Raw genomic sequence first — 27,976 nt, forward strand, 5'->3', positions numbered from 1 at the left:
AATCCTTACAGAGGGGTAGCTTCCTAGAAACTTCCAAATCTATTCTGATAGGGTTGACAGTTGACACCCAGCTTGCACGAGTAATAAGTCAAAGCATTACTTAGACGGCGTGAACCAGTTTGTAGTTCGTACATTATATTCCGGCTTTAGATTATACCCGGCTGAGTTTATTGGGCGCTTCTTCTCAGACCAGGGCGCGTTTGGAAAACTCGTAGCTATAACCGCACCATTACATAATTTATCTTACAAATCCATCAATCAAAAAGTGTACAATGATGTATATTTTGAATTAATACTACTGCTAGGATCAAATATACGAGCCCAGCTAAGATCTCTGCATATTGCTTACTATGAGATTATCTCTAACGCATGCTCTAATATTGACAGAATTCAAGTGTCCGAAACAAGACTTAATGTCTAATTCAACGCTACCAATTTTAATTTTGCAAGGTTTTCGCTTGGAGTACTGGTTGTGAATATATGGATGCACTTGTGCTTTAAAACAAAATAGGTTTAATTTTTTTTCACTATAGGCACACGCTTGACCACAATCACACCTGAAGGAAAGTGGTAAAGTGGCCTAAGAGTTTACGTTTACTTATAAGATGCCTTTATCCACTCTTGTTTTTAACCCCCGTCCCAAAAAGAGGGGTGTTATAAGTTTCACGTGTGTATCTGTGTATCTGTCTGTGGCATCGTAGCTTCTAAACTAATGAATCGATTTTAATTTAGTTTTTTTTTTTGTTTAAAAGGTGGCTTGATCGAGGGTCTTCTTAGCTATAATCCAAGAAAATTGGTTCAGCCGTTTGAAAGTTATCAGCTCTTTTCTAGTTAATGTAACCTTCACTTGTCGGGGGTGTAATAAATTTTTAATTTACTCTTGTAAAGATATCCTTATTGTACCTAAGTGATTGGCAGGAAACACAGATCGCAGAAGAGTATTCCAAACCTGAGCTATATGGTTGAGGAATGTTATTTTAACACTGAAGTATATCGACGCTCGTATTCTAGCAAAGTTGGTGAGGTGTCTCCCCTCTGTAGGGGTTTTTACTCTGTGGCCATAAGACGCGCTGTAAAAGAGAGTAATTTCCACAGATAGTCATGGTCGTATAATTTGTTTTATCACTCGTGTAATTATTTAGGACGAGAGACGGGTTCTGTATACGTTTTGCTGAATGTCGTTTGGGGGGCTCTTGACCTACTAGTGCTATTAACCTTTTTTGGTCTCTTTTGTTTTATTTGGTGTTCCGGTGCAATGCCGCATAGAAAGAAACACTTAAGTATACTTAATTATTGGGCTACCATCGTAACTATTGGTTATGTAAGTATTATAAATGTAAAATTGTCTATCTGTTTACCTCTTCTAGTAATAAGTATTAGCATTATTCCGTACTAACACATAATTTTATTATGGGTTATGCCTGAAATAAAAGTCTATTTATTTATTCTTATTTATTTTCATAGCCCACTTTATTTAGTGGGATATCAAATGAAAGAGAAAACTCTTTTATTTGATATCCCCATTCTGAGTTCATAAATATAAATATAGTGTAATGGTAATACACCGAGCCACAGAAAAACTATTTTACTATATCTATCGGCGGTTCGCGGGTAGTAGTCTGGTTTTAGTGCTGTTAAACTTTTTCGAAAAGCATACATCACACGTGTAACTTATGATAATATAATATGTTACTATCTATGACTTGTTATTAAGGATAGCGAAGACAAGATGAGAGAAGTGAAACGTAGTAGGTACAAAGTATTTGGAAGCCTCTCGGGAAATTAACACATCATGCGCCATTGAACCACTGCTTCCTCTGTAATGCGGTAGTTCCTAATGAGTGGAAGGTCCCGGGTTTTTTCCCGGTTGGGTTTATTTGGAAAATAGTAAGAGGAGATGTGTACGTAGCGTGCACTATACCTACGAACGTAGTTCCATACTCATTTGAATATTAACCATTCAATATCAATGAACTTTTTTTCACGAATTCCATGAAAGTTTTAAAGTTATAATATGGGTATCCCAAACGGAGGTCGGGGGTTCGATCCCGGGCACGCACCACTAACTTTTCAGTTACGTGCGTTTTAAGCAATTCAATATCACTTGCTTTAACGGTGAAGGAAAACATCGTGAGGAAACCCGCATGTCCTGAGAGTTCTCCATGTTCTCAAAGGTGTGCGAAGTCTGCCAATCCGCATTGGGCCAGCGTGGCGGACTATGGCCTAAACCCTTCTCATTCTGAGAGGACACCCGTACTCAGTAGTGGGGCGGAAATGGGTTGATCATGATGGGTTACAAGGCGTATTTATTTATAATTCTGTGGTTACAAGAGATGTAAATTTTAGAGATCTAACTTTGAAAATGACTAATTTCCAAAACGTTATATAAGTACTGTATTTTATAATTTTAATTAAATGAGAGTCAAACTACGTTTGTCTGTACCTAGTTCGCTTGCGATGGAATCTTTCGAGATGAAATCCTTCTATAGATTATTATAAATATGAAGTATAACCGTTTGGTGGCATGCCACCGACAAATCCATTTAGAAATCCGATACGATGCCGCATCAAAACCGACTAATGCTTCCTTCCTGCGCAAAACCACCTTAGATTGCATCGTCACTTACCATCAAGTGAGATCACAGTCAAGCGCTAACCTGAAAACATATAAAATATAAGTATAAAGTGTTTGGAGGTCTCTCGGGAAATTAACGCTCTATTGAACAAAATATGTAAGTAATTTTCGTCTTGTTCTACAAGGAAGCATTTCTGAAGGCGTGAAATGAATTTTGTTTTATGACATACTGTCAGCTTTATAGGCATAAAACATCGATGTGGTTGTTCGTCCCAAGACAAAGTCGCGTAGTATAATTTTTTATTTATTTTCAATCATACCTGCTGGCAAGTGATGATGCAGCCTAAGATGGTCATGGAGCGCGCTTGCCTAGGAGATGGCTATTTACTTTTGAAGGTACCCATATTAAAATTGGATGTTAAAACTTATGGCGTTCCATATCCTAGCGGGTTGAATTAAAATAAGTAAGCAAACAAAATTACTTCAATTTATTATTTCACAACGGTATTTTAAACAAACCTTCGAGTAGTTCGAAAAATAATGTGTTTCAATTTGTTAGTGATTCTCTCAATTAATTGTTATAGTATTAGGTTTAACTAGTTTGATTGTAATTTAGTTAGTAATATTAGGGCTAGCCTATAGATTATCTATAAAAGCCCCTTGAAATATCAGAATAAAAAAATAAAATAAAATAAAAAAGTAGTTGAGTATAAAAAGTGTTTTTCAAAAAGGTGTTGGCGGTAATTAAGATCTACCAACAAAAGCATGTTCTCACTCGGTATCTCGCTGGAATGAATAAATAATAATTTAACTTATTTGTCTATATTCGCGTCGCACCAATTATAATAATTACGCCCGCTGGCCGCTCATTAGGGGTGAATAAGTATGCGACTGATATAAAACTCAGTTTTAATTAATGCATAGTAAATTTAATTTAATTTAAATAAAATATCCACTTAAAAAGAAAAGTCCTGCCTCCCTAACTGAATCATCAACGCCTAAATAAAGCCTTTGAAGCTAGAAAGCTGTGCGCAAAAGTTTCTTCATAATAATATAGACAAGGAATAAAGCTGGATTTTTTGAAATTCCCACGGCTAGTTAATTCAAAAGCTTGATTTAATTTTAAACACAAAGTAAACCAATTGAAACAAATATACTTTGATGATTTTAAATTTTAAATTAAGACATGACACATCAGTCACACAGAGGCTATAACACAGGTGCACTCTCTATTCCTTTACTCTCATAGTCCCACGAGACAGCAATCTGACACAATCGGAAAGAGATCAGGCGCAGGATCAAGACTCTACAACTCTTTGAGACACGGGAGCGCAACACCACCAGCTCTTTGATTTCGGGCTGTTTTTGAGAATTTTTTGACTGACCCAAAAATCTTTTCAGACTAACTTGGGAGTTGGGACTTGAATGTAGTACCTCATGATACACAGTCTCCGTATTTAAAGAGTGCCGCATCTAAAAGAGAAGAAAATTGTCTTGAGAAGTATTACCTACTTTTAGATGGAAAAAGTAATCTTAGAGTAGGTAATATTTAAACGTGTCTTCATTTAAAGCTAAGGCGAAGTCAGTACAAAATTGTAAAATGTTAACTTTTAGCGTAAGTTTAAAGGTAACTGCGCTATAAGACGTGAGTTTCAAGTTACCAGCCGTCGGCGACGCGAGATACATCTAAGGGTAGAGTTTCATGGGTTTCAGCCGAATGCGATTGTCGGACGCGACGGTCGCGCCGCGACTGACGCGATAATACTAAACAATACTACCTCTGTTCCTTTTTAACCCCCGACCCAAAAAGAGGGGTGTTATAAGTTTGACGTGTGTATCTGTGTGTCTGTGTATCTGTCTGTGGCATCGTAGCTCTTAAACTAATAAACCGATTTTAATTTAGTTTCTTTTGTTTGAAAGGTGGCTTGATCGAGAGTGTTCTTAGCTATCATTCAAGAAAATCGGTTTAGCCGTTTGAAAGTTATCAGCTTTTTTCTAGTTACTGTAACCTTCACTTGTCGGGGGTGTTGTAAATTTTTAATTTACACTTGTTTAAAATTTAAATACAAGTTAACCCTTGACCGCAATCTCGCCTGGTGGTAAGTGATGATGTAGACTAAGATGGAAGCGAGCTAATCTGGAAGGAGTATGGCAGTTTTTATTAAACCCATACTCCTTTGGTTTCAACACGGCATCGTACCGGAACGCTAAATTGCTTGTGCGGCACGGCTTTGCCGGTAGGGTGGTAACTAGCCCAGCCGAAGCCTCCCCCCAGACAATGCCGCTGTTCCTTACTTTGTGTAAGTCCATGATAATATACAAGAAACTAACAGCTTAATTTGATATGACTACTACTGCCGCTGCCGAGCTTCCCGTGTCAGACGCATGTGACAGACACCACATAATGGTTAGCACCCATCTCTATCAGTTGTATGGGATTTCATAACAGATAGAGCGCTTGGCGATATCCTAATTTTTTTTCGCGGATAGATTTTTATAGTGTTTAGTATTCGGGTATATCCTTCATTCCAAACACGACCAACGGAACTTCACCTTAAGTTTCAAGTTACCCGTTGGCGACGCGAGATCCAATGTAAGGCAATATTACCGCGATTAGCTCGAATGGATGTCGTTTTCATGAAATTCTACTCGAGTTTTAGTCGAGAAGGCCATTTGAGCGTAATATCATACGGAGACCTTTTTGTCTTACAATTTTTTATACCATCGAATATAATACGAGGGTAATGTTTTTGTTGACCTTCATGGCGCAGTGAGTGACTGTGGTCTTTCAGTTGGAACCCCATGTTGGACTTCTATATGTATTGCAGATTCCTAAACGCTCCGTTAGTGCGATTCAGATTTGCGTGTTCTACTTGAGCCTCAGCTGAAAGGTACTCGTGCTGCCATCTAGTGAAGCGTCGTGAGTGGCGGTCAGTCGATTGATGTCTTGGTATGAGTGGGAAGCGCCCTCTATTTGCAACTGTGGCGACCGCCACATACGTTTCAGTTCCTTGATGGAGCCTGAGATTTCGGAATTAATTACCTCCTTCGGTGCTACAAAGTACAATTCTTTGTGAGTCTTGGCCTTCCTACGATTTTCCTTCATTCCTCCTACTCTTTAATTTCTATTTTCCTTGTAGAGGGTTCGTCGTTCGAATCTACTGTCATTTTGGTAGCTCACACCTTTAATAAGTGGGGTAAGTCATCTACAAAATGGGGTAAGTGTAAGTGGGAAGGTATCTTTAACGCTTAAGTATGTATGTAATCCTTCATATCGTAGCAAGCAACGCGTAACTTCACACATGTTACGTAGAAATGAGGTCAATGGGGATTTCTATAAAATTTCCGCCTTCCACATTTTACTTGAACACGTTACCTAAATTAAATTTTTATGAGATGCGTAACATATTGATGTGGGTAGGTGCATAAAAATTAACGAGACTCTCTCAATGGCCTGAAATGTAACGTTTGATACTTACATTTTGTAAGGAATTTATACATATCATTTTAAACTTGAAAATTTACCTAATTTTATGTACCTTTGAAAACCAATATTTACTTAATATGAGCCTTTTGTTCTATGATATATCCATCCATCCATCTATCTGTGTTGAGAACCACAAAAGTTTTTCTTGAATACACTATAAACTCGTCAACATCTTGAGAACTAGAGTTTGCATTTAGCAATTTGAGTATTAGGGTGAGTTCGCACTGTATTTTCCAAAGATTCCTGTGACAAAATTATGGAAGTTTATAAAGCCGCACGCACTCAATTTCCCTGCAGGAAAATCGTGTGGTGTATCGTAGTGCGGTCTTACCCGAAAGCAAACTTTGAGTGAAATTATTTCGACACACACATACGCACGTTCAGTATAATTGCAAGAGAAGTAAACCAGGCGCACTCCACGGCGCTTTCCATACAAACATAGTTTGTCTCTTATTTGAATACTAGTTGATGTCCACGACTTCGTCCGCGTGGATTTGGGTTTTTAAAAAATCGTGTGGTTTGATTTTCTTTTGAAAACTTTGATTTCGGGCATGTAAACTAACTCTGTACCTTTCATCAGAATCGATTAAACTGTTGGGCCATGAAAAGCTGGCAGACATATAGACAGACAGACACACTTTCGCATTTATAATATTGTAGGATTGACTATCAAACTCAATGAATGTAGATACGTTCTAAAAACAAATATATCTGTCTCTATAGTACTTTCAGATTTTTGTAAAAACGTGTACCTAAATACCTAATTTTTTAAGTTATACGGAACCTTTGAGCCGGTTTGACTTTGAAGGAAATCTGATAAACTGCAGACACAGATAAGTATAATTGATTTTAGAACAGGACTACAAAGATTGAGTTTGATTGTTTTGTATACGTACAGAATAAAAAGATTTTTATTCAAATAAACTTTTGAATCGTTAAAATAATTCACCACTGTCCACTGTTTCGGAATGTCGTTCCTACCGAGAAGAATCAGCAAGAAGCTCGGCGGTTGTTCTTTCACCAACCTATGTCTGGATGGAAAGCGCTGTGTAGAGCGCTAGGGTTACTTCTCTTAACTCTATCCCTTCCCACAGTTAGGTAAAAATCTGTATATATAAAAGGAAGAGCCGACTGACCGACAGATCAAAAATTGGCCGTTCTGAGTTAGGTACAATTAATTACATCAATTCTAGGTAATTCTGTGAGAAAAATACATTGTATAGATTCTTCTCTCGGTAACTCCTATACTTATTTATTTATGCTAGAATATGGCAATAGTGAATAGTGTCATTTTATATGTATTTAGGTACTTTGTCGTTTTAGATTCAATATTGCTGAACGCAAATCTGTAAATGACTAAGTACCTACGTATATTGAAAAATCGAGATTTGTGAAAGGGACAGACAGACAGACAGGTAGGGAAGACATAATGTTGTTATTCCAAGAGTATCTATCCCACTAAGGAAGTATTTTGGGTGAATTCAGAAATTTCCCGACGGGATCTTAAAAAATTACAACTTGAAAAAATCCCTTGGGAGGTTTTCTGGGATAAAAACTAAAAAGTAGCCTTTACCCGTCTCCGGGTACAAGCTATCTCTGTACCTACCGAATTTCGTTAAATGTATGGGCCGTGAAAAGCTAGCACAAATATACTAATTACTCATTTATAATTTTAGTAAGAATTGTTGCCGAAGAATTTACAAAATTTTTGGGCCCTTCTTTTCGATATTTCGAAATAAAAGCTTTTGTAGTTGAATAATGGTTTAGATAAGGTATTTTGCGATAGAACAAAGTAGGTACTTTGCAGTCCCTTCGGGAAATTATCCCTTTATCTGCGTTCACCGCTGTTTTTCTCAACAAAACATCTAATCGGATTTCGGCCGATTAATAATAAAATTTTTGATACTCAATCATTTTAAGTGGTTTCCAAACAAAATAACTTAGAAGTTTAATAGGTACTTATAATAAGTAGGTAGTATATAGGTTTAATGATATTATAGCTGATAAGTAGTTTTGCTAAAATATTTAAAACTTGTAGTATACTCATAGTATATCGAATCATGTAAACCTAAGGTATTAAAATACAATCATAGAATGCATGAATGAAATGTGAAATGTTAAATAAAATCGGATTTTTAAAAGGACAGCGTAAGGTTTTGGAAATAACTGGTTTAAAGAATATCATGTTTTACGACTACAAAAAAAAAATCGACTTCAAAAGTGGACTTCCCATTTAAAAGTCGATATTTTAGTGGTTTTCAGTACCCTACCTATTCAATGCAGTCTAAAATTAATCTTATTCCTGAATTAATATTTCCTGAATATGAAGCTAATTTCAATTAAATTAATAAACAAAAGCGTAGATTTAATAAATCACCACTTCATAACTTTAATAATATTGTTGTAAGAGATACAAGTTGTATTTAAGGGAACCTTAGTGAAATGTTTAATTAAAAAGTTAAACTTCAGCGGACAGTTAAAGTTAGTGCCGCGACAGTAAACTGTAAAGTAAATTCTAAACGCATAGCGAGACTTTGTGTATAAAATTTTGCTTTAAATAGCTTTGTACACAATATTATTAATAATACAATTTCTTAGTACCAGAGAACACTCCAACATTTCGCTGACCGTTTCTTTGGAAAATAACGCAAATAAGGTATTGGGGAAACTCGAGTAGCTACCTATGTTATCAAAGTCAAAGTCAAAGTCAAATTATTTGTTCAAACTGGGTACATTGTACACTTTTCGGTGGTCAATTTGTAAGATAATTATGTAATGGTAGATAATAATAATGAATTTATTACGTAAACTTAAAACAAAAGCTTCGAGGCCGAGGTATCGAAATGCGTCCAGGTCTTGAATAATTTGAATATTTTGAGTATTTTCGCTTCGAGTCCTAGTTAGTAAGAGTATTATTATAACCATCAACAATCCATTACCGGCTCACTACTGTGCAAAGTCACCTGTCAGTATGAGAAGGGCTTAACAGGGCTCTCTCCGTCACTTACTCCATACAATCGTAGTCCCAATTTCATTTGAATATTAAGCAACCAAAGTCCATGAAATTTTGTAGACATATTTTAGAAACTAATATCTAAAGTAACTAAAGTATGCAAATTACAATGGTATTTATTTTGAAAACAAAACCTATTGGTCTGGTATAAAAACATGAAATTTTGTGGATTGATCAAAATAATTAAATTCTCGCTTGAACAAGGCAAGATGGAAATTTCCTTTAATTACGATTATAATTATAATTATTATTATTAAAGTGCCCAGGTATTCAATTAAAATTTGAGCTTTCAATCTTGTCTCCTTGATTGATGGTTATCTAGTCTTGTCATAGCCATTATTTCATTAAACTACAAAGTAATCCAAGAATGGCGATCGAGGCGCCCCCCGCGATTGCCATCTCGTCCTGTCGCGTGTGTACTTATAGAGTCAAATATAATAACGAGTAGTGATACCCCAGGTGATACGCAGAATCTCTGATTTACTGTGTCAGTAAATAATAAATGGAATAATATAAATAAATTAGTATAAAATAGGTAACTATGTAGGTAATTTAATGCTCCAGTTATTTAGGTGCCATATCAATTTAATCCTCCTAAATCCTGTCGTAATTCACCAGCAAGTTATAAATTTATTCATCGTATCACACTAATATTATAAAGGCGAATGTTTGTATGTGTGTGTGTGTGTGTGTGTGTGTGTGTGTGTGTGTGTGTGTGTGTGTGTGTGTGTGTATGTTTGTTACTTCTTCACGCAAAAACTACTGGACGGATTTGGCTGAAATTTGGAATGGAGATAGATAATATCCTGGATTAGCACATAGGCTACTTTTTATCCCGGAAAATCAAAGAGTTCCCACGGGATTTCAAAAAACCTAAATCCACGCGGGCGAAGTCGCGGGCATCGGCTAGTAATGTTATAATATTTGCTAATTAATTTACCCTGTCACATGCTATACGGATTAGGTGACAGTAATTATATTATTATGCACTTTGTTTTTAATTGAACTAAGTTGTATATACTATCTAAATATATAAAAGGAAAAGCTGACTAACTGACTGACAGACAGACAGACTGGCTGACTGACTGACTGTGCGTTGATAGATCATATTATCAACGCACAGCTCTAACTAATGGACGGATCGGGTTGAAACTCGGCACGCAGATAGCTATAATGATGTAGACACCCGCTAAGAAAGGATTTCTGAAAATTCAACCCCTAAGGGAGTAAAATTGGGGTTTGAAATTTGTGTAGCCCACGCGGATGAAGTCTCGGGGATAAGCTAGTATTGTATAAATTCTGTGAATTGACACTGGGTTTTTTTAATGAATTAAATTTTATTAACATTATTGAATTTTATTTACTGTTAATTATTATTTCAAGTCTTTTTCATGTTAACAGGGCTCTCTCCGTCACTCGTTTCATACAATCGTAGTTCCAATTTCATTTGAATATTAAGCAACCAAAGTCTATGAAATTTTGCACACATATTCTAGAAACTAATATCTGTGTCTGTGGTGTTTTAGATTTTTCTAAAAATATGTAGTTTTAAAATTACAGGGGCTCAAAGATTTGTATGAAATTTTTAAGACCGCGTAACTTTGAAACAGAATATTTTAACAGAAATCTGGAAATCCACAGACATAGATATTAGTTTCTAGAATATGTCTCCAAAATTTAATGGACTTTGGTTGCTTTATATTCAAATGAAATTGGAACTACGATTGTATGAAACGAGTGACGGAGAGAGCCCTCTTAAACTCTGAAGTTACTCATACTAATTTGTCCACAAAATAATATTACGTAGGTACCTACCTAATATCTATCTTAGAATGATCCATCTCCTACCTTGTTGCGTCTATTTTGGAACTCACCTTATACACGAACCAGACTCACCGTTTATATTTTATTGTTTAGAATAAAACGGTTATATTTACGTTGTCACACACCGCAGAGATTCACCTAAGTACTTAGAAAGGCAGAGCGGATATTAGGATTTTAATGATCCAGTAACGTCTATCTCTATTTTATGGTTTACTGTAGAGGTGTCAAATATGGTTACATTTACATATCTTAATACTAACGCTAGTTACTTAAAAATATTGAATATTTTTTACGATAGAATATATTCCTAAAAAAAAATAAAAAAAAAATTGAACTTCCCTTCATACTTTTACAGGCTTAGGACTGTCTAGTTCACACACTAGGCGTACTTAAAAGTTCATTTAGGATCACTTTGTTGTCTGTCTATTTGTCTGTCCGTCCGTCCGTCGTGTCTGTCAAGAACCTAGACCTACAATCATGAAATTTGGCAGGCAGGTAGGTCTTACGTAGCCTAGTAGTCACCTGTACAATGTACATTCTAAAACAGATTTTTATTTAATTGTACTTCCCGTTCACCTACAATCATGAAATTTGGCAGGTAGGTAGGTCTTATAGCACAAGTAAGATACTATACCAAGTGGAGTATCATATGAAAGAGCTTTACTTGTACATTCTAAAACAGATTTTTATTTATTGTTTCATACGATAATGATAAAACTTTCATACGGCTGAATCGATTTTCTTGGATTATAGCTAAGAACACTTTCGATCAAGCCACATTTCAAACAAAAAAAACTAAATTAAAATCGGTTCATTAGTTTAGGAGCTACGATGCCACAGACAGATACACACGTCAAACTTATAGCGCCCCTCTTTTTGGGTCGGGGGTTAATAAACAACTGAACACTTGAAAAGAGCAACCGCCGAGTTTCTTGACGATTCAAAAGCACTTGTAAAATGTAAAAGTTTACTTGAATAAATATACCTACCTATATTTTATAGTATATTTATTAGTACAGCTACAAGGTTACAGTTACAAAAACAAATAATAGGTTCTCGTTGTTAGCACCCTTCCGATACAGAACCCTGAAAAACATAGAGAAATCCCGAACTTAAGAAAGTAGGTACAAGTTTGTCAATAGGTACATTGAAAATATTATTAACTATGTCAATTGAAATTATTTCATCACGCTAAAACAGGTACAAAAATCTAACAGGCCAAGCACGCCGAAGCTATAACGGACACTTGGATTCTATGGCCACCTTCCAGCTCCATCATGAGATTCTGGATATGATCTATATTCACTCTAAAGTACTTGTCAAGGCAAATCCAACGAGACCAAACACGACCGAGTTACCCTGTTCAGAAGTTGAGAAATTTTATGCCCACCCGGTTCCATCATCAAACCACCGATATGGTACCATAATTATTGCATTGTAATCGAAGTTAAATATCTGATTACTGTTTCAAATTTCAACTCAATCGGTTAGAAAAACTAATCTGAAGTTGAGTTGCAAGAATTAACCACATAAACACTAAGTAGATAGGTATTTACTACTTACTACTTAAAAAGAAAACATAGTAGCTAATTCATACGTGTTATAAAATAATGCACATATTTCCAAAAACATCAACTAGCACTTTACGTACCTAACTACCTAACCTATAAATAATAACTAACGCACGACACAAATCTATCTACGAAAAACGAAACAATTAATTATCCACATTCAAAATAATTATCGACACTCACGTTGACAAATAAATAAACTGCAGTCCTGATTTAATAGAATACGAAAACCTAGATAAATAATTTATTCTATCGCAGTATTCCACATTCGAACCAATCTCGGGTTAGATAGGCAAAATACTAAAAATGATGTAACAGTTACGCAATATCCAATATTTTTATTATTACTGTTGTGACTTGTGAGTTGTGACGTAGGCGTAGATCGTAGCTGTATCTTTAGCAAACGCCTCGTCAAATTTAAAAGCAATTCTAATGCTAGTAAGAATTTCTATTTTTTTTAAATTAGGTACTATATTTTGTAATCAATATGGGGTTTAATGAAAATCTAATATCCTGAATATTTTTCTATATTGAATATGTATTATAGATAAATTATTTTTTGACACCACTAGTTTACTGGATGGAGCGTGTAAAGGTAAGAGACAGACAAAGACTCCTGAATCACAGTTTTAACTTCATCAGGAGGCAGGGCCTCACACTAAAGTTTGTAAACACTATTTTGTAAGGTTAATAAAGATGTATTTATTTAAATATATTAAATACGTATTATCACATCACACTAATATTATAAAGGCGAAAGTTTGTGTGTATGTGTGTGTGTGTGTGTGTGTGTGTGTGTGTGTGTGTGTGTGTATGTTTGTTACTCCTTCACGCAAAAACCACTGGACGGATTTGGCTGAAATTCGGAATGGAGATAGATAATATCCTGGATTAACTATATAGACTACTTTATATCGGAAGATTAAAGATTTCCCGCGGGATTTCGAAAAACCTAAATCCACGCGGACGGAGTCGCGGGCGTCAGCTAGTAAATAATAGAGAAATGTTACAGTATTCGGGATGGAGTTATAGGATAGAGTGATTGAGTTACACGATACAAATGCAATGTAAGCTCTTTTTTCGGACTTACGAATTTGAACACTTTGCCCTGTCTATCTTTAACAAAACGTTTGGATATCTCTGTCCATCTGTTTTACGATGGGCGCAGGTTGGGCGTTTAGCATTTATAGCCAAACAAGACACTTTTAGATGTTCCGCACGATTTATGGAAATCACGGGTTAGACCATTTCTTCTATATTCCGTACTTCGTGCTACATCTACACTATTAAGGTACACTAATTTAAATTTAATTTAATATTATTTATGACAAACAATTCCAATCGTACTCAAATATCTTAAACATATAAAAGGGAAAGCTGACTGGCTAACTGACTGACTGATTGACTGACTGACTGACTTAAATTCTATGGGCGGGAAAAGTTATTATAATAATACATTGAAAGGAGTATAAACTATAAATCAATAGAGAATCATATAATTTAGAGCCTCAATAGCTCAACCGGTAAAGGAGTGGACTGAAAACCGAAAGGTCGTCGGTTCAAACCCCGCCCGTTGCACTATTGTCGTACCTACTCCTAGCACAAGCCTGACGCTTAGTTGGAGAGGAAAGGGGAATATTAGTCATTTAACATGGCTAATATTCTTTTTTTTTTTTTAAACAAAAAATATATATTTTTTTTTCATTGTAATTTTTTTTTTGTGTGATTCCCATGATCTACAGCAACGCGACCTATGTCATTGTAGATCAAAGCCGTATTTGAATACATACAGACTGTTAGTCGTGGGTATGGTTTCCAGACTAAGATTTACCTTTGTAATAGCAAATCTAAAAATTCTTTTGGAACCATATTATAAAAGCGAATACTAAGCTCCACAAAGGATTTCGTAGCTAATTTACATTGTTTTATATCCCGAAGTTCTTGAATCGTTGGCATAAAATAAATGGAATAATGTGAATACTGGAATAAACATTGAAGTCTTGTATTCAAGACCAGTAATGTATTCATGCAACGCGTCGGGTCGCAAGTGTAAACAATGTGCTGGGTTTCATTTATAAGCGATAGCGAAATCTATAGTCTAAACTCTAAATATGTATATACTTAAAAGGAACAAGTGTAAATTAAAAATTTATAACACCCCCGACGATCCAAAGTATTTGAGTTTTCCAAAACATCATTTTCAAATAAATAATTATGTATTTATTAGGCAACGTCCATCTTGACAGCTTGACATTTGTCTATTGACATAATATTATGAACCTAACGGTTATCTAACCTTCTTTTCTACAAGAAAACTAGAAAAGAGCTGATAACTCTTAAACGGCTGAACCAATTTTTTTAGATTATAGCTAAGAACACTCTCGATCAAGCCACCTTTCAAACAAAAAAAAACTAAATTAAAATCGGTTCATTCGTTTAGGCGCTACGATGCCACAGACAGATACACAGATACACAGATACACAGACACACAGATACACACGTCAAACTTATAACACCCCTCTTTTTGGGTCGGGGGTTAAAAATACACAGCTGAAACCTAACTAGCCTAGGTTAACTTGCAATGGCATAAAAAAGACTAGTTAAATTGACTTAATAATAAAGGAATTTTCGTCTGTTATCTCTATAAAATATTATACGTTTTGTGTGTGCTTGGTTTATGCGTTTTAAGTATTTATCTTTTTAACCGCCGACCCAAAAAGAGGGGTGTTATAAGTTTGACGTGTGTATCTGTGTGTCTGTGGTAAACTAATGAACTGATTTTAATTTAGTTTTTTTTTTGTTTGAAAGGTGGCTTGATCAAGAGTGTTCTTAGCTATAATCCAAGAAAATCGGTTCAGCCGTTTGAAAATTATCAGCTCTTTTCTAGTTACTGTAACTTTCACTTGTCGGGGGTGTTATAAATTTTTAATTTTCACTTGTTAAACTTCTAAGCATCTAAAACAACAAGCTCTTTTAACTCAAACCAAACATGAATCGACATTTGTCTAAGCAATCTTTACAATTTCTTACGAACCCAGTTGGATGCAATCGGTCAAATTATTTGTTGTTCAACTTCAATCCCTCGGGCGTTGAGTCTAACCAGCCGTCTTATTGGAAACCACCGAAATACCCCATTGATTGACAAGTTTAGGGTTGGATTCCAATGATTCCAAATAAGGAGACCTATGTGAACAGTTGAACTGGACTATGTCTTAAATCTTTGTAACAAAAATAATGTTTCAAGTAAATTAGTGCTGATGTTAGTAGTGGTGGTGGTGGTGGTAGTGGTGGTATTAGTGGTGATGTTGGTAGTGGTGGTAGTGTTTTCTTAGAGCGATCAATTGTTTAAAGATTGGTTTGTTGATTTTGTTGGTTTGTCCTTCAATCAAGTCGCAACGGAACAACGGATTGACGTGATTTTTTGAATGGGTATAGCTAAAGACCTGGACATAGGCTACTTTTATTACGAAAAATTAAAGAGTACCAACGGGATTTTTAAAAACCTTGATCTACGTGGACGAAGTCGCGGGCATCAGCTACTACTGAATGAATAAACTTGTATACAAGTGTAAATTAAAAATTTATAACCCCCCCCGACAAGTGAAGGTTACATTAACTAGAAACGAGCTGATAACTTTCTAACTATACCCAAAATCGATTAATGGACGGAATGATAAGCAACATACTAAACCTTAGTGGTTTTTTTGTTGTGTTAAAAGCATTTGTAATACGTTCAATATTTGATAGTTAATAAAAAAAAAAAAAAACTATAAAAAAAAATTGAACCGATTTTCTTGGATTATAGCTAAGAATACTCTGAATCAAGCCACCTTTCAAACAAAAAAAACTAAATTAAAATCTGTTCATTAGTTTAGGAGCTACCATGCCACAGACAGATGCACAGATACACAGATACACACGTCAAACTTATAACACCCCTCTTTTTGGGTCGGGGGTTAAAAATAAATAACACTAGTATCAAGTTTATGAATTTAATATTTCTGATTAGGTGAAATAGTAAACGAAAATCAAGCAATGATAAAAACAAAACCCTACAAAAAATCCACGGAGACAAATTATAGGTACTAATTTACTTTGTCGTTTTCCTTATCAAATTAACAATTTTCAACATTTGCCAGAAGCTTTCAGAATAATTACAACAGGCTCAGCATAATCAGGACGACAACGATTTCTCACACCACTTTCGTCGACAAAGGGTTGCAATAGCCACAAAGAAATAGAAATAGAAAGATTTTTTATTCAAATGAGACTAGTCAAAAGAATAGTCAGCCTCATAGGGTGGCATAAGGGCTGGCTCATTTTTTGCGCAACGGATCAGCCTGGCTGTCCAGCGTGGAAATTCAGCCAGTATTGTTGGCATCATTCCAATGCATGATTTTTATACTAATTAGATAAGGCTAGCTCTATATAGCAAATTAAACGTTTGGTTCTTTGTAAATAACATGATACACTTAGCCAGAGTATTCACATCTTGTATAAACAAACGTAGAATTTACGACTCCCTTTGTGGAGTTCGGTTAAACCACTACTGTTCTTTCAACCTCTTTAATTGCAATCATTCATGGAACCTAAAATATATAACAAGTGTAAATTAAAATTTATAACACCCCCGACAAGTGTAGGTTACATTAACTAGAAAAGAGCTGATAACTTTCAAACGGCTGAACCGATTTTCTTGGATTATAGCTAAGAACACTCTAGATCAAGCTACCTTTCAAACAAGAAAACTAAATTAAAATCGGTTCATTGCTTTAGGAGCTACGATGCCACAGACAGATACACAATTATACAGATATACAGATAGATACACACGTCAAACCTATAACAACCCTCTTTTTGGGTCGGGGGTTAAAAAGGATTTGATGTACTGCACACAAGTTAAAGCTTCGTTTAACTATACAGAATAATTCGCGCAATGAAGCAAGAGTATAGGTACCGCGTTCTGCTCAGCATAATTAGTTTGAAATTGTTTTAATTTTATAGCTCCTCATTGCCAAGTAAACTTTACACGTGACTACACGTGTACGCATAAATAGCCTTGCATTTCAGCACCGCCGCAAACTGTGTATGCCTAACGTATGACAAAGTAAACAGATTTAGACTGTATTCTGCGCGTCGACTATGCGTGAAATTGTCGTCCAGTTCAAAGGCTATACACCCCGATATAATAAGGCTGGGGGCACATGGTGCGTTGCGGCGCCGCACCGCAAAGATTTCACCGTATCATCGGGCACACGAGCGGTGCGGCGCCGCAGTAGCAGCGTTCGTTTACACCATATATGTATATTGTATGTATTCGCAATTAACTGAGCGGTGCCGCTCCGATGTCGCAACGCATTAACCCCTCCCCGCCTTGTCTTGGTGGTTGCAAGTCCGGCGCCTCGTGTTACATGCCACAGATATTTCTATGTAAGACGACGCAGCGACGCCGCTCCGGCGCCGCACCGCTGCCGCAACGCATCGTGTGCCCCCGCTCTAGAGCTTCGTTCAAAGATATGTGGAGTGTGGACCGTTATTCAGTACGTTGTGCGTAGCATGACGCGGCAAGTGAAAGGCTTAGGCCACAGTCCGCCACACTATGGAATATTTTCAGACCTTTTCAGACATGCAATTTTCCTCACGATGTTTTCCTGCACCGTTAAAGCAAGTGAGGTGATGAAAGCGAGCGGTACTATATCGATTGTGTGTATCACTTATTTGCTTGTAGATAGATGATTAACAGGGCTCTCTCCGTCACTCGTTTCCAGTCGTTTCATACAATCGTAGTTCCGATTTCATTTGAATACTAAGCAAGCAAAGTCCATGAAATTTTGCAGCCATATTCTAGAAACTAATATCTGTGTCTGTGGTGTTTTAGATTTTTCTAAAAATATGTAGTTTTAAAATTACAGGGGCTCCAAGATTTGTATGAAAATTTTAAGACCGCGTAACTTTGAAACCGAATATTTTAACAGAAATCTGGAAAACCACAGACATAGATATTAGTTTCTAGAATATGTCTGCAAAATTTCATGGACTTAGGTTGCTTAATATTCAAATGAAATTGGAACTACGATTGTATGAAACGAGTGGAAACGAGTGACGGAGAGAGCCCTGTTAATGATTAACTTCTGATTCTGCCTAACAAAGATTATGTTATTATTAATGTATTGAGAAATAACTGTGAGTGTACCTCATTTATAAAATAAGTATAAAGTAATCGTTGTTATTTTGTTCTCATCGACTCCAAGGACGCACTTGTACGATAAGCTAGGTTTGATAGGGACTCAACAGAGATGTAACGCGATCTCGGAGATATCGGTTACCATGGCAACGGAGGCATCAGACACGCTACAGAGGCAATAGACACGGTACACCGTGCGAGCGCGCGGATCACTGCCTGTCACACTCCGCTGGAGGGGCCGTTCACCGACGGACAGATGAGATTCCTTGTAATATCTGTTCACTTGGTTCAACACAACACTTGGTTTCACGTTTCAGGCTTGGCATATTGCTTAGGATTCTGTATACTGCAATAGAAATGGTTTTTTTTAATGTAATGGTATAAGTAGCTCGGAAAAACTTTCTTTGTCGTTCCAAATCTGCGTGGAAAAGTTCATTTTGCCTCCTAGTGTAGAAAAGATTTTGGAAAAAACTTGATAAACTGTGACCCTGATCTCATGTATCCTTGTATACCTAACTTTCTTCTTACTATAATATTTAAAAAACACAAAAAAATCATCATAACAAGTGTAAATTGAAAATTTATAATAAACAAGTGAAGGTTACAATAACTAGAAAAGAACTGATAACTTTCAAACGGCTGAACTGATTTTCTTTAATAAAATATAGCCTAAGAACACTCTCGATCAAGCCACCTTTAAAACAAAAAAAAACTAAATTAAAATCGGTTCATTAGTTTAAGAGCTACGATGCCACAGACAGATACATACGTCAAACTTATAACACCCCTCTTTTTGGGTCGGGGGTTAAAAATAACTCTCCTTTTAGTTTTTTTCCTTTTTTCGTAGTCGATAAGAAAATAAAAAAATTGTGAGGCAACCAAAGATATGCGGAAATAAGCATTCCAATCTAATCCATCAGCCTGTATGCGTCCACTGCTGGACATAGGCCTTTCCAAGAGCACGCCACCAGACGCGGTCCTCCGCCTTCCTCATCCGCTCTCCGTTACCACGGTAATGGTATGTATACAGTATTCCAACTTCATACAAACGGGCGAAATGCAAGCTATACCTACGCACCTCGATGTCGGCAGGCGCTCGACACGCAGACAGTCGCGACTGTGCCGCAGTGACGAACGGGCGGTGTTTTGTTTTTCTAACAATAACCACGCGATTTTTTCGTTGTATGTGAAACCCGATCAAAGAAACCACAATTTCAGCTCAGAATGTCGGTATTTAAGGTACCGGGACTACAATAAGATTAATTCGCAAACTTTTTTGATTGTACCCAGCGATGATTTTATGAAATATATGCAAAAAATGGAGAAAATATTCCGAACTTCATTTAAAACCAAATATATAAATTGTAAAGTAACTGCAGGTATCTATAACCAAGGAAAAGATATTCCATTTTCTCCATCTTGTCCATGTCACCCAAAACAATTTTTGATTAAAAGCTTTATACTAGAATGCGGATTTTTTAAACTTTAAAATTTAATAATTCGTAACGTTCGTTTAATTTCCTACATCTCAGTCGAGGCGCAAATATTTTTCGGTCTCGAATGTATAAGACCGATTTGTTATTCAATCATAAACATGATTTTTTAATTAAATCTACCAATCAAAAAACAACACGCATTTTTATTGGACATTTCCTATGCAATTCACAAAGTATTTTATTTGTTTATATAAAAAAGTATATTTACAATCACAAAACTAGATGGAAACACAAAGTAGGCAAAAATTAAAATGCTGGCGGCAGGCAGCCCTATCGCATGTTTACGTACCGCGCAGCTGTAGGTATTAATTTCAAAGAAACGGCCGAGTTAGAATACTGTATAGATAATATTACCGTGCCGTTACCTTCTTCAGGTCATCGGTCCAACGGGCAGGAAGTCGTCTCATACAGCGCTTAGCGGTAGTAAATAAGCATTATATGGGTTTAAAAAGTTTCCTTTTGTCCACAGTACCAACGGCGCACGTGGCGGGGGTGGTCGGCAAGAAAGCGGCGTTGCCATGCGACACCCAGCCTCTGTCGGCAGACGACAGGGTCGCTATGGTGCTGTGGTTCAAAGAGGCTGATTGGGAACCGTTGTACAGGTCAGGATGGCATTTTAAATGTCTTTATTTTTACTTAATTTTCGGCAGGGCAGTCATTTTTAGGGTTCCGTATCTAAAGGGTGAAAACTGTTTGTCTGTCCATCTGTTTGTCTGTTTGTCCGCGTGTCACAGGTCTCTAGCTCGTAGACTAAATGAGTTGCGAGCCTAAAATTTTGGTATTTAGTGCTAAGACGTTGGCCCAAAACCAAATATTGAATTAGAAATTCAATTATATAATTTTTCAGGGGGGCTCCCATACATGAAAAAAGAGCCGGATTTTTTATTTTATTTTATAACCTACCCTTTTGTGACGGGGCTATCTCAAAAACTAAACTAGTTAGGATATGAAATTTCGGTATATTATGTACCCTATTGTATTTAAACAACAAATAATGAAAACAATAATTTATAAAATAGTTTTTAAGCTGTGACCAAAAAAAAATCATTTTTTGGGTTTTCTTACACGGTTTATTGGGACGTTCTAGCTCGGAAAAGAAATATTCCATACACCCAAAATAGTATGATGTTCACAATTTATTATCTACAGAACCTTAAAAAAGCGAGGCCTGACTCAAACTTAAAAGGTGACTTTATTATGACTTATATAGGTAGGTATAAAATTCTCTATTCTACGTTGTCCAGTTACGACGTCCGAGGCCGCACTCTCAGCCAGCCGAAGCTCTGGTCTTCCCCTACGGGCTTCGGCACTCGGGCCTTCTTCCGCGCCACCGCCGCTCCAGCGACCCTCCTCATCGACAACGTCAGCACCGCCGACACCGGCGTCTACAGGTGCAGAGTCGACTTCAAGAACTCACCTACTAGGAATTTGAGGATCAACTTTACTGTTATTAGTAAGTTTCTCTACTTTACTATGTGGCGTAAAACTGGTTCCGTCATCAATGGGTGTAATCATAAGTGCATACTATATATTTTATGAAAACCCGTCAATTATATTTCTGTTTTTTGATATCTAAGGTTTTAATTTTAAATATTTCTTTTTAGGGTTCCGTACCTCAGGAAGAAATAGGGAACCCTTATAGGATCATTTTGTTGTCTGTGTGTCCGTCCGTCCGTCGTGTCTGTTAATAAAAGCTATGGGGTACTTCCCGTTGACGTACAAATAAAGGAATAAATCTGAAAACTGTGAATTTGTGGTTACATCACAGAAAAAAAATGTGTCTCAACTTTCAAAATAAGATAACTATACCAAGTGAGATATCATATGAAAGGGTTTCATCTGTAAATCCTAAAACAGATTTTTATTGATTTTTATGCATAATAGTTTTTGATTTATGCAAAATGTCGGAACAAATACCCAAGTACGGAACCCTCGGTGAGCGAGTGTGACTGGCACTTGGACGGTTTTTTTGTGTTAGTGAACAATAGAGCATAATATTATTTCATTTCATCCACGCGGATGAAGTCGCTGGCATTATTTAGTTGATTAAATACTTTATACACGCTCCGTACAGTGGAGTGGTAAACCAATCAATTTTCCGTAACCGATTATTTCTGAAACAAAACCGACCGATGGTATTTCATTAAAATAGCGAGCGACAGCAATCACTTGGATTGTCCAATTTAGAGCGACGGGTAAACACGTCGTCAGAATGACAGCGGGATAGGCCCTTTTTGAGCCTATTTTTAGGGTTCCGTGCTCAAAGGTTAAAAACCGAGCCCTGTTAATGTCACTCTGCTGTCTGTCTGTCCGTCTGTATGTCTGTCCGCGTGTCACAGGTATCTAGCTCGTAGACTTAACGCGGCAGTCTCCGTTTTCGTCGATACTAAAGTTTACTAAAATGGAAATAAGTTAGGAACGCATGGATCGAAAAATTTGAAATTAATATATAATATTTTTCATTATATCCCCTTGGATTTGGTCCGATAAAAACATGATTGGACAAACTTTCCTCGATAGAAAAAAAATCAGAAGTTTGGTCTAAAGCCTTAGACTTTTGGGTTTTTCTCTTTAATGACAAAGCTCTTAAAGACGTAACTTTCACCATAGGTGTAAAACAATCAAATAAATAATTCGGTCCGATCATTTCACAGTAAGTGCTATATTTCAAATTATATTCTAAATTATTTGATTTCACGCTTTCCTCGCTTATTCTCTTCAAATCGCGTACAGAGCGAGTACAAAGAATTTTCGACCCTATTGTTGAGTGTTATGGGCCGTAATTACGTTATCTTGTCAGTCATACCCGTCGCCTCAGCGCGGTAAGACCTGTATCGGGTTTCATAAGCATTTTGTCTGGTGGAATGTCGTAAGAATGCCATAGAGTAGTAAATTAAGTACTAGGTTATAAAGTATATTTATTTAGTATTTTTCTAGATTTTAAGATAAGTTGATATTGTGCATTTATTATATTAAAAAAATTCAGTTAAATAGTAAATTAAAGTTTTAAAAGATTTCAGTAAATATTAGATTGCAGTGTAGTGAAACTAATATTTGGTCACTATGGACCAGGACTTATAATTTGAAAATAAAAATAAATAGACCAGGTGTGGTGGCGCTCTTTAGGCAAGGCCTATGTCTAACAGTGCACATCCACAGGCTGATAATGATGATGATGATGATGATGATCATGATGATTATAAAAATGACATCCGCTTTCAAGTCCGAGATGTTTCCAAGGTTATCCAAAGGCTTATAATTATTATTTTCTTCACATCCTATGCAATGACATCATTAATTAGGGTTCCGTACCTCAAAAGGAAAAAGGAACCCTTATAGGATCACTTTGTGGTCTGTCTATCTGTCTATCTAGCTGTGGAGACCATGTATAAGCAAGTGTAATGTGGGATACCCTCCAGCACGTTGGACTGATGATATAAAGCGGCTGGCGGGAAGTGGCTGCATGAGGAAGGCTTAGGACCAGGTGTGGTGGCGGTCTTTAGGGAAGGCCTATGTCCAATAGTAGACATCCACAGGCAGATAATGATGATGATGATGATGATCATGATGATTATGAAAACGACATCCAATTTCAAGTCTCAAATGTTTCCAAGATTATCCAAGGTGTTATAATTAATATTTTCTTTACTTGCTATGCAATGATATCATTCATTAGGGTTCCGTAGGAAAAAAGAGAACCCTTATAGGATCACTTTGTTGTCTATATGTCTGTCTGTATGTCCGAATGTCAAGAAAACCTATAGGGTACTTCCTGTTGACCTAAAATCATGAAATTTGGCAAAAACCATGAATTTATGGTTTCATCACAAAAAAAAATGTGTTTCAGTTTTCAAAGTAATATAACTATATCAAGTGGGGAATTATATAAAAGGGCTTTACCTGTACATTCTAAAACAGTTTATTTATTTATTTTTAATAGTTTTTGATTTATCGTGCAAAATGTCGGAAAAAACACCCTAGTACAGAACCCTTGCTGCGCGAATCTGACTCGCACTTGGCTGGTTTGATATGTATATACGTCACTAAGTATTACAAGTCAATAATAAGTTTGACCAAAAATTGTGGTGTCGTAAATGTTTTATAGATACAAAAATAAGTATGTATCTTATTCAATATCCTTCAACTTAGACTTTATTATCTCAGCCAAAAGTTGAACAAGTGCAAAGCAAAATTTCATACCTACTTTTTGTCATAAAGCTAGTCTAATTTACAAGAAATAAAAGATCCTATTGTGTTTGCCTTTGTCAATACAAAGGATCTTAATAGCCTTTGTGTTCTCACTCACTTAGACTAACACTGAAATATCGGTGTTAAAATATTTGTTGCAAAACTTACCTTATGCAGTTACTTTTAAAGTATACATCAAATTGTTATTAAGATGAGAGTTACTTCGTTTTGGAATGTTAAATTAGTGTATCTATTTTTCTGACTGATTTTATTGTTTTGAATCGAAATGTAAGAAAATTAATAAAATCTAACTACTGAAATCGTTTGTTCATAGCTTTCATTAGTCCGTGAGAAGTTTTGTTGTACGATAATTTGGTCAATTCCAGATCCAATGTCTCAAAATCCTGTCTTAGTACGTGTCTACGTTATAGAGAGAATCTATTGCACGTTTTCAAACTTCAAAATCACCACCAGGCTCAGACTCTGCATTGTATTACTAAGTCACAGTACTATTTTTGACCGAGCGAAGTAAGGTCTTCAAGCCTACCTACGGGGTAGGCTTAAAGAGGGTAGCTCAAAGCTTCTGGATTAGAGAACATAATTACTACAAATTTAAATTTTGTAAATGTAAATCAATGGCCCGAATCTAAAAATAACAAAAAAGCTATAAAATATTATAATCTCTTTGTTGACTTCTCGAGCGCATATGCTTTGTAAGGTAACCATATTGAATAAACGAAAACGAGGATTATAAACAAAACAGCTTTTTATACAAATTAAATATTTTATAATGTTTATAATGTGTTTTTGCACCCCTAACGCTTGTAAAATATTTTTTTACTGTGAATGTTTTGATAATATAGAACAATAGGATTTTACGACCCCGGTCATTAGCGAAATGTAATAAATAGTAACTTGTATGATATCGGTGCTAACAATAGTTTCATTGAATTACTCATTACTTCCAGGACTTGATTTGTACATGATGATTGTGGAAAGTGTTGTTGAGATACAAAAATAAGATATAGAATTAAATTTACCTATAAGATGTAAGTAAATATGAATGATGGTATTATTATTATCAGCTAGTAACAATTAAGAAACTTGGACTTGTCCGTACTATATATGATCTTTCATCCTTATGAAGTATCTTTTTCAAGGCCAAGTTTAATGGTCACCACATTAATGGTCAAATCTGGCAGATAGGCTTATATTGAGAACGTTAACGTGAAATAGACCTTAGTAGCTTTGCTTTATAGCTTAAGTTAATCCATTCATGTATAGCCATCCAGACAGAACCAAAAATTAAAATCGGTGTTATTGAATTTGGGACCTTAAATTAAGGTTATTTAGGTTCATTTTAATCTGATGTTACTGTGAGACGATCTAATTCTACGAAATTTGATAAAATGTTTCACTGCGGTTTTAGCAGGTAGGTAATTATGCTCTGGGTCTCTTTATGTATTGTACGAGTTTTTACAACATTGATAGAATGGTATTGGACCTTAACTGCCTTATTTTAAAGCTCAATTTCGTCTATACATCTACAGCCAGTGGTGTGAACGGAAACATTGAAACGGTGAACCGGTTGAACGGCAAAATTGAAATCAGTGAATACTGAATACTGAATATTTGACCTTAAATCAAGGGCCTTTAGGTCCATTTTAATCTTGACGTTATTATGTTTTGAAGGTCGAATTTTGTAAGACTTAAAATCTCATACTACACGCATAAGTTGTAAAAGGATAACTAGAGGATGCCCGCGACTTCATCCGCGTGTATTTAGGTTTTTAAAGATCCCGTGGGAACTGTTTGATTTTCTGAAATAAAAGTTGCCTATGTCAATTACAGGGATGCAAGCTACCTCAGTACCAAATTTCACACAAATCGATTTAGCGCATGGATTTTTAGGAATCCCGTGGGAACTCTTTGATTTTCCGGGATAAAAAGTAGCCTATGTCCGTCCACGGGATATAAGCTAATCCTGTACCAAATTTCATCAGAATCGGTTTGTTCGGCCGTGAAAAGGTAGCAGACAGACAGACAGACACACATTCGCATTTATAATATTAGTATGGAAGTATGGATTTCGGTGCTAAGTAATTTAGGTATAACCGAACCAGAAAGTAAAATCGGTGATATTGAATTTGTGGCCTTAAATCAAGGACATTTAAGTCCATTTTAATCTGAAATAAACCCCTATACACACACACGTAAAACACGCAGGTTGTAAAAGATACCCGATATCATGATTGTAAAGAGATGAATCTAAACTAAAAACAATAGGCATTAGCTATTTCTTGTTAGGTAAGTGTACAAAGCAATAAAAGTATTTAAACTATTGATTGTAAATAATATTCAAATCATTTTAATCAGTAACTAGGGAACACTGTTCACTGTTTACAATTTAATGCCAAGTGGCATCTGTGTGGATTAAAAAAGTATATAAAACAACATTTTCCTTGTAAATATAATTTTACGTACATGCAATCTCAACACGTGTGAACATGAACTTAGCGAAGTCGAATGCAGTCGATTCTGATGTTATATGTAAATACTGCAGTAAAGTACGTAGATTATTAAAATGTAGAAGCGATGCGTTACTGATTAATCTACACTGTGGCGATTCGCAACCGGTTCAGGGGCGTCTAAGAGAGATGTCGATACAATGTGTATCGCCATCTCTAGATTTGAAATTATACCTGGTATATACCGCCGCCTTAATGAGTTACATACCTGAAATTTTGGTATTTGGTTTAGAACGTTGACCCAAAACCAAATATTGAATAGAATATCGCATACATAAAAAACCGGTATTTTTTCTTCATAACCTAGCATGTCGGGTATCATTGTTTGGAACTCAATGAGTAGAGTACGAATATATATTTTTTTAATCTTCTCAAAAACCAAACTAGAAAGAAATATCCAATTTTGGTATATTATGTGCAATATGCTGTATTGAAACAACAAATACTAAAAACAACGATTTATAAAATAGTTTGTAAACTGTAACCAAAACGAACAAATATTTTTGGGGGTTTTCTTTCATGGTTTATTTATAGGTAATAAGCAATATATTTCTTTAGTTAAGTAATTTTCTTTTCAATGGACTCTAATTTAGCGCTTAAATTTTCATCATTCATTGACTTTTCGATTCGCAATTATCAACCTCGGGAAATAAAAGATATAAAAATTAAATTAAAAATTTAAAAAACCCCCGACACATAAACCTCTAAAAAGTAAAAAAATAATAGGTAAGTATGTATGGGCCCTTTAAGAATAGTATAAATAGTAAAGTTTTTAACCAAGCGCTCGTTGCGCCAGGGGACCGCTACCTATCGTAAACTATGAAAGTCATCTGTTGTAGAAAGAACAGTTTTTGTTAACTTTAGCGGTCCCCCGACGCAACGAGCGCTTGGATAAAAACTTTACTATTTATACTATTCTTAAAGGGCCCATACATACTTACCTATTATTTTTTTACTTTTTAGAGGTTTATGTGTCGGGGGTTTTTTAAATTTTTAATTTAATTTTTATTTCACGCTTTTTAAACTTTTATTTATAAATTACCGTTTATTTGTGCCATTCTAAGACCCAATTTCTATAATAATATAAATCCAATAAGGCAGCTAATATC

At 35.8% G+C, this 27,976-nt stretch overlaps 1 protein-coding gene across 1 annotated transcript in view; it reads left to right on the plus strand.

Annotated features, from left to right (window-relative positions):
• Positions 1–27,976, plus strand: part of LOC123874840 (nephrin-like) — a 107,841-nt gene that overhangs the window by 42,865 nt on the left and 37,000 nt on the right. Inside the window, exons 2-3 of the mRNA XM_045920361.1 lie at positions 20,621–20,753; positions 21,396–21,604. Coding sequence (XP_045776317.1) covers positions 20,621–20,753; positions 21,396–21,604 — 342 coding nt within the window. The remainder of the gene's footprint in view (positions 1–20,620; positions 20,754–21,395; positions 21,605–27,976) is intronic.

Source organism: Maniola jurtina, chromosome 19 (genome assembly GCF_905333055.1).
Source record: "Maniola jurtina chromosome 19, ilManJurt1.1, whole genome shotgun sequence".
Lineage (NCBI taxonomy): Eukaryota > Metazoa > Arthropoda > Insecta > Lepidoptera > Nymphalidae > Maniola > Maniola jurtina.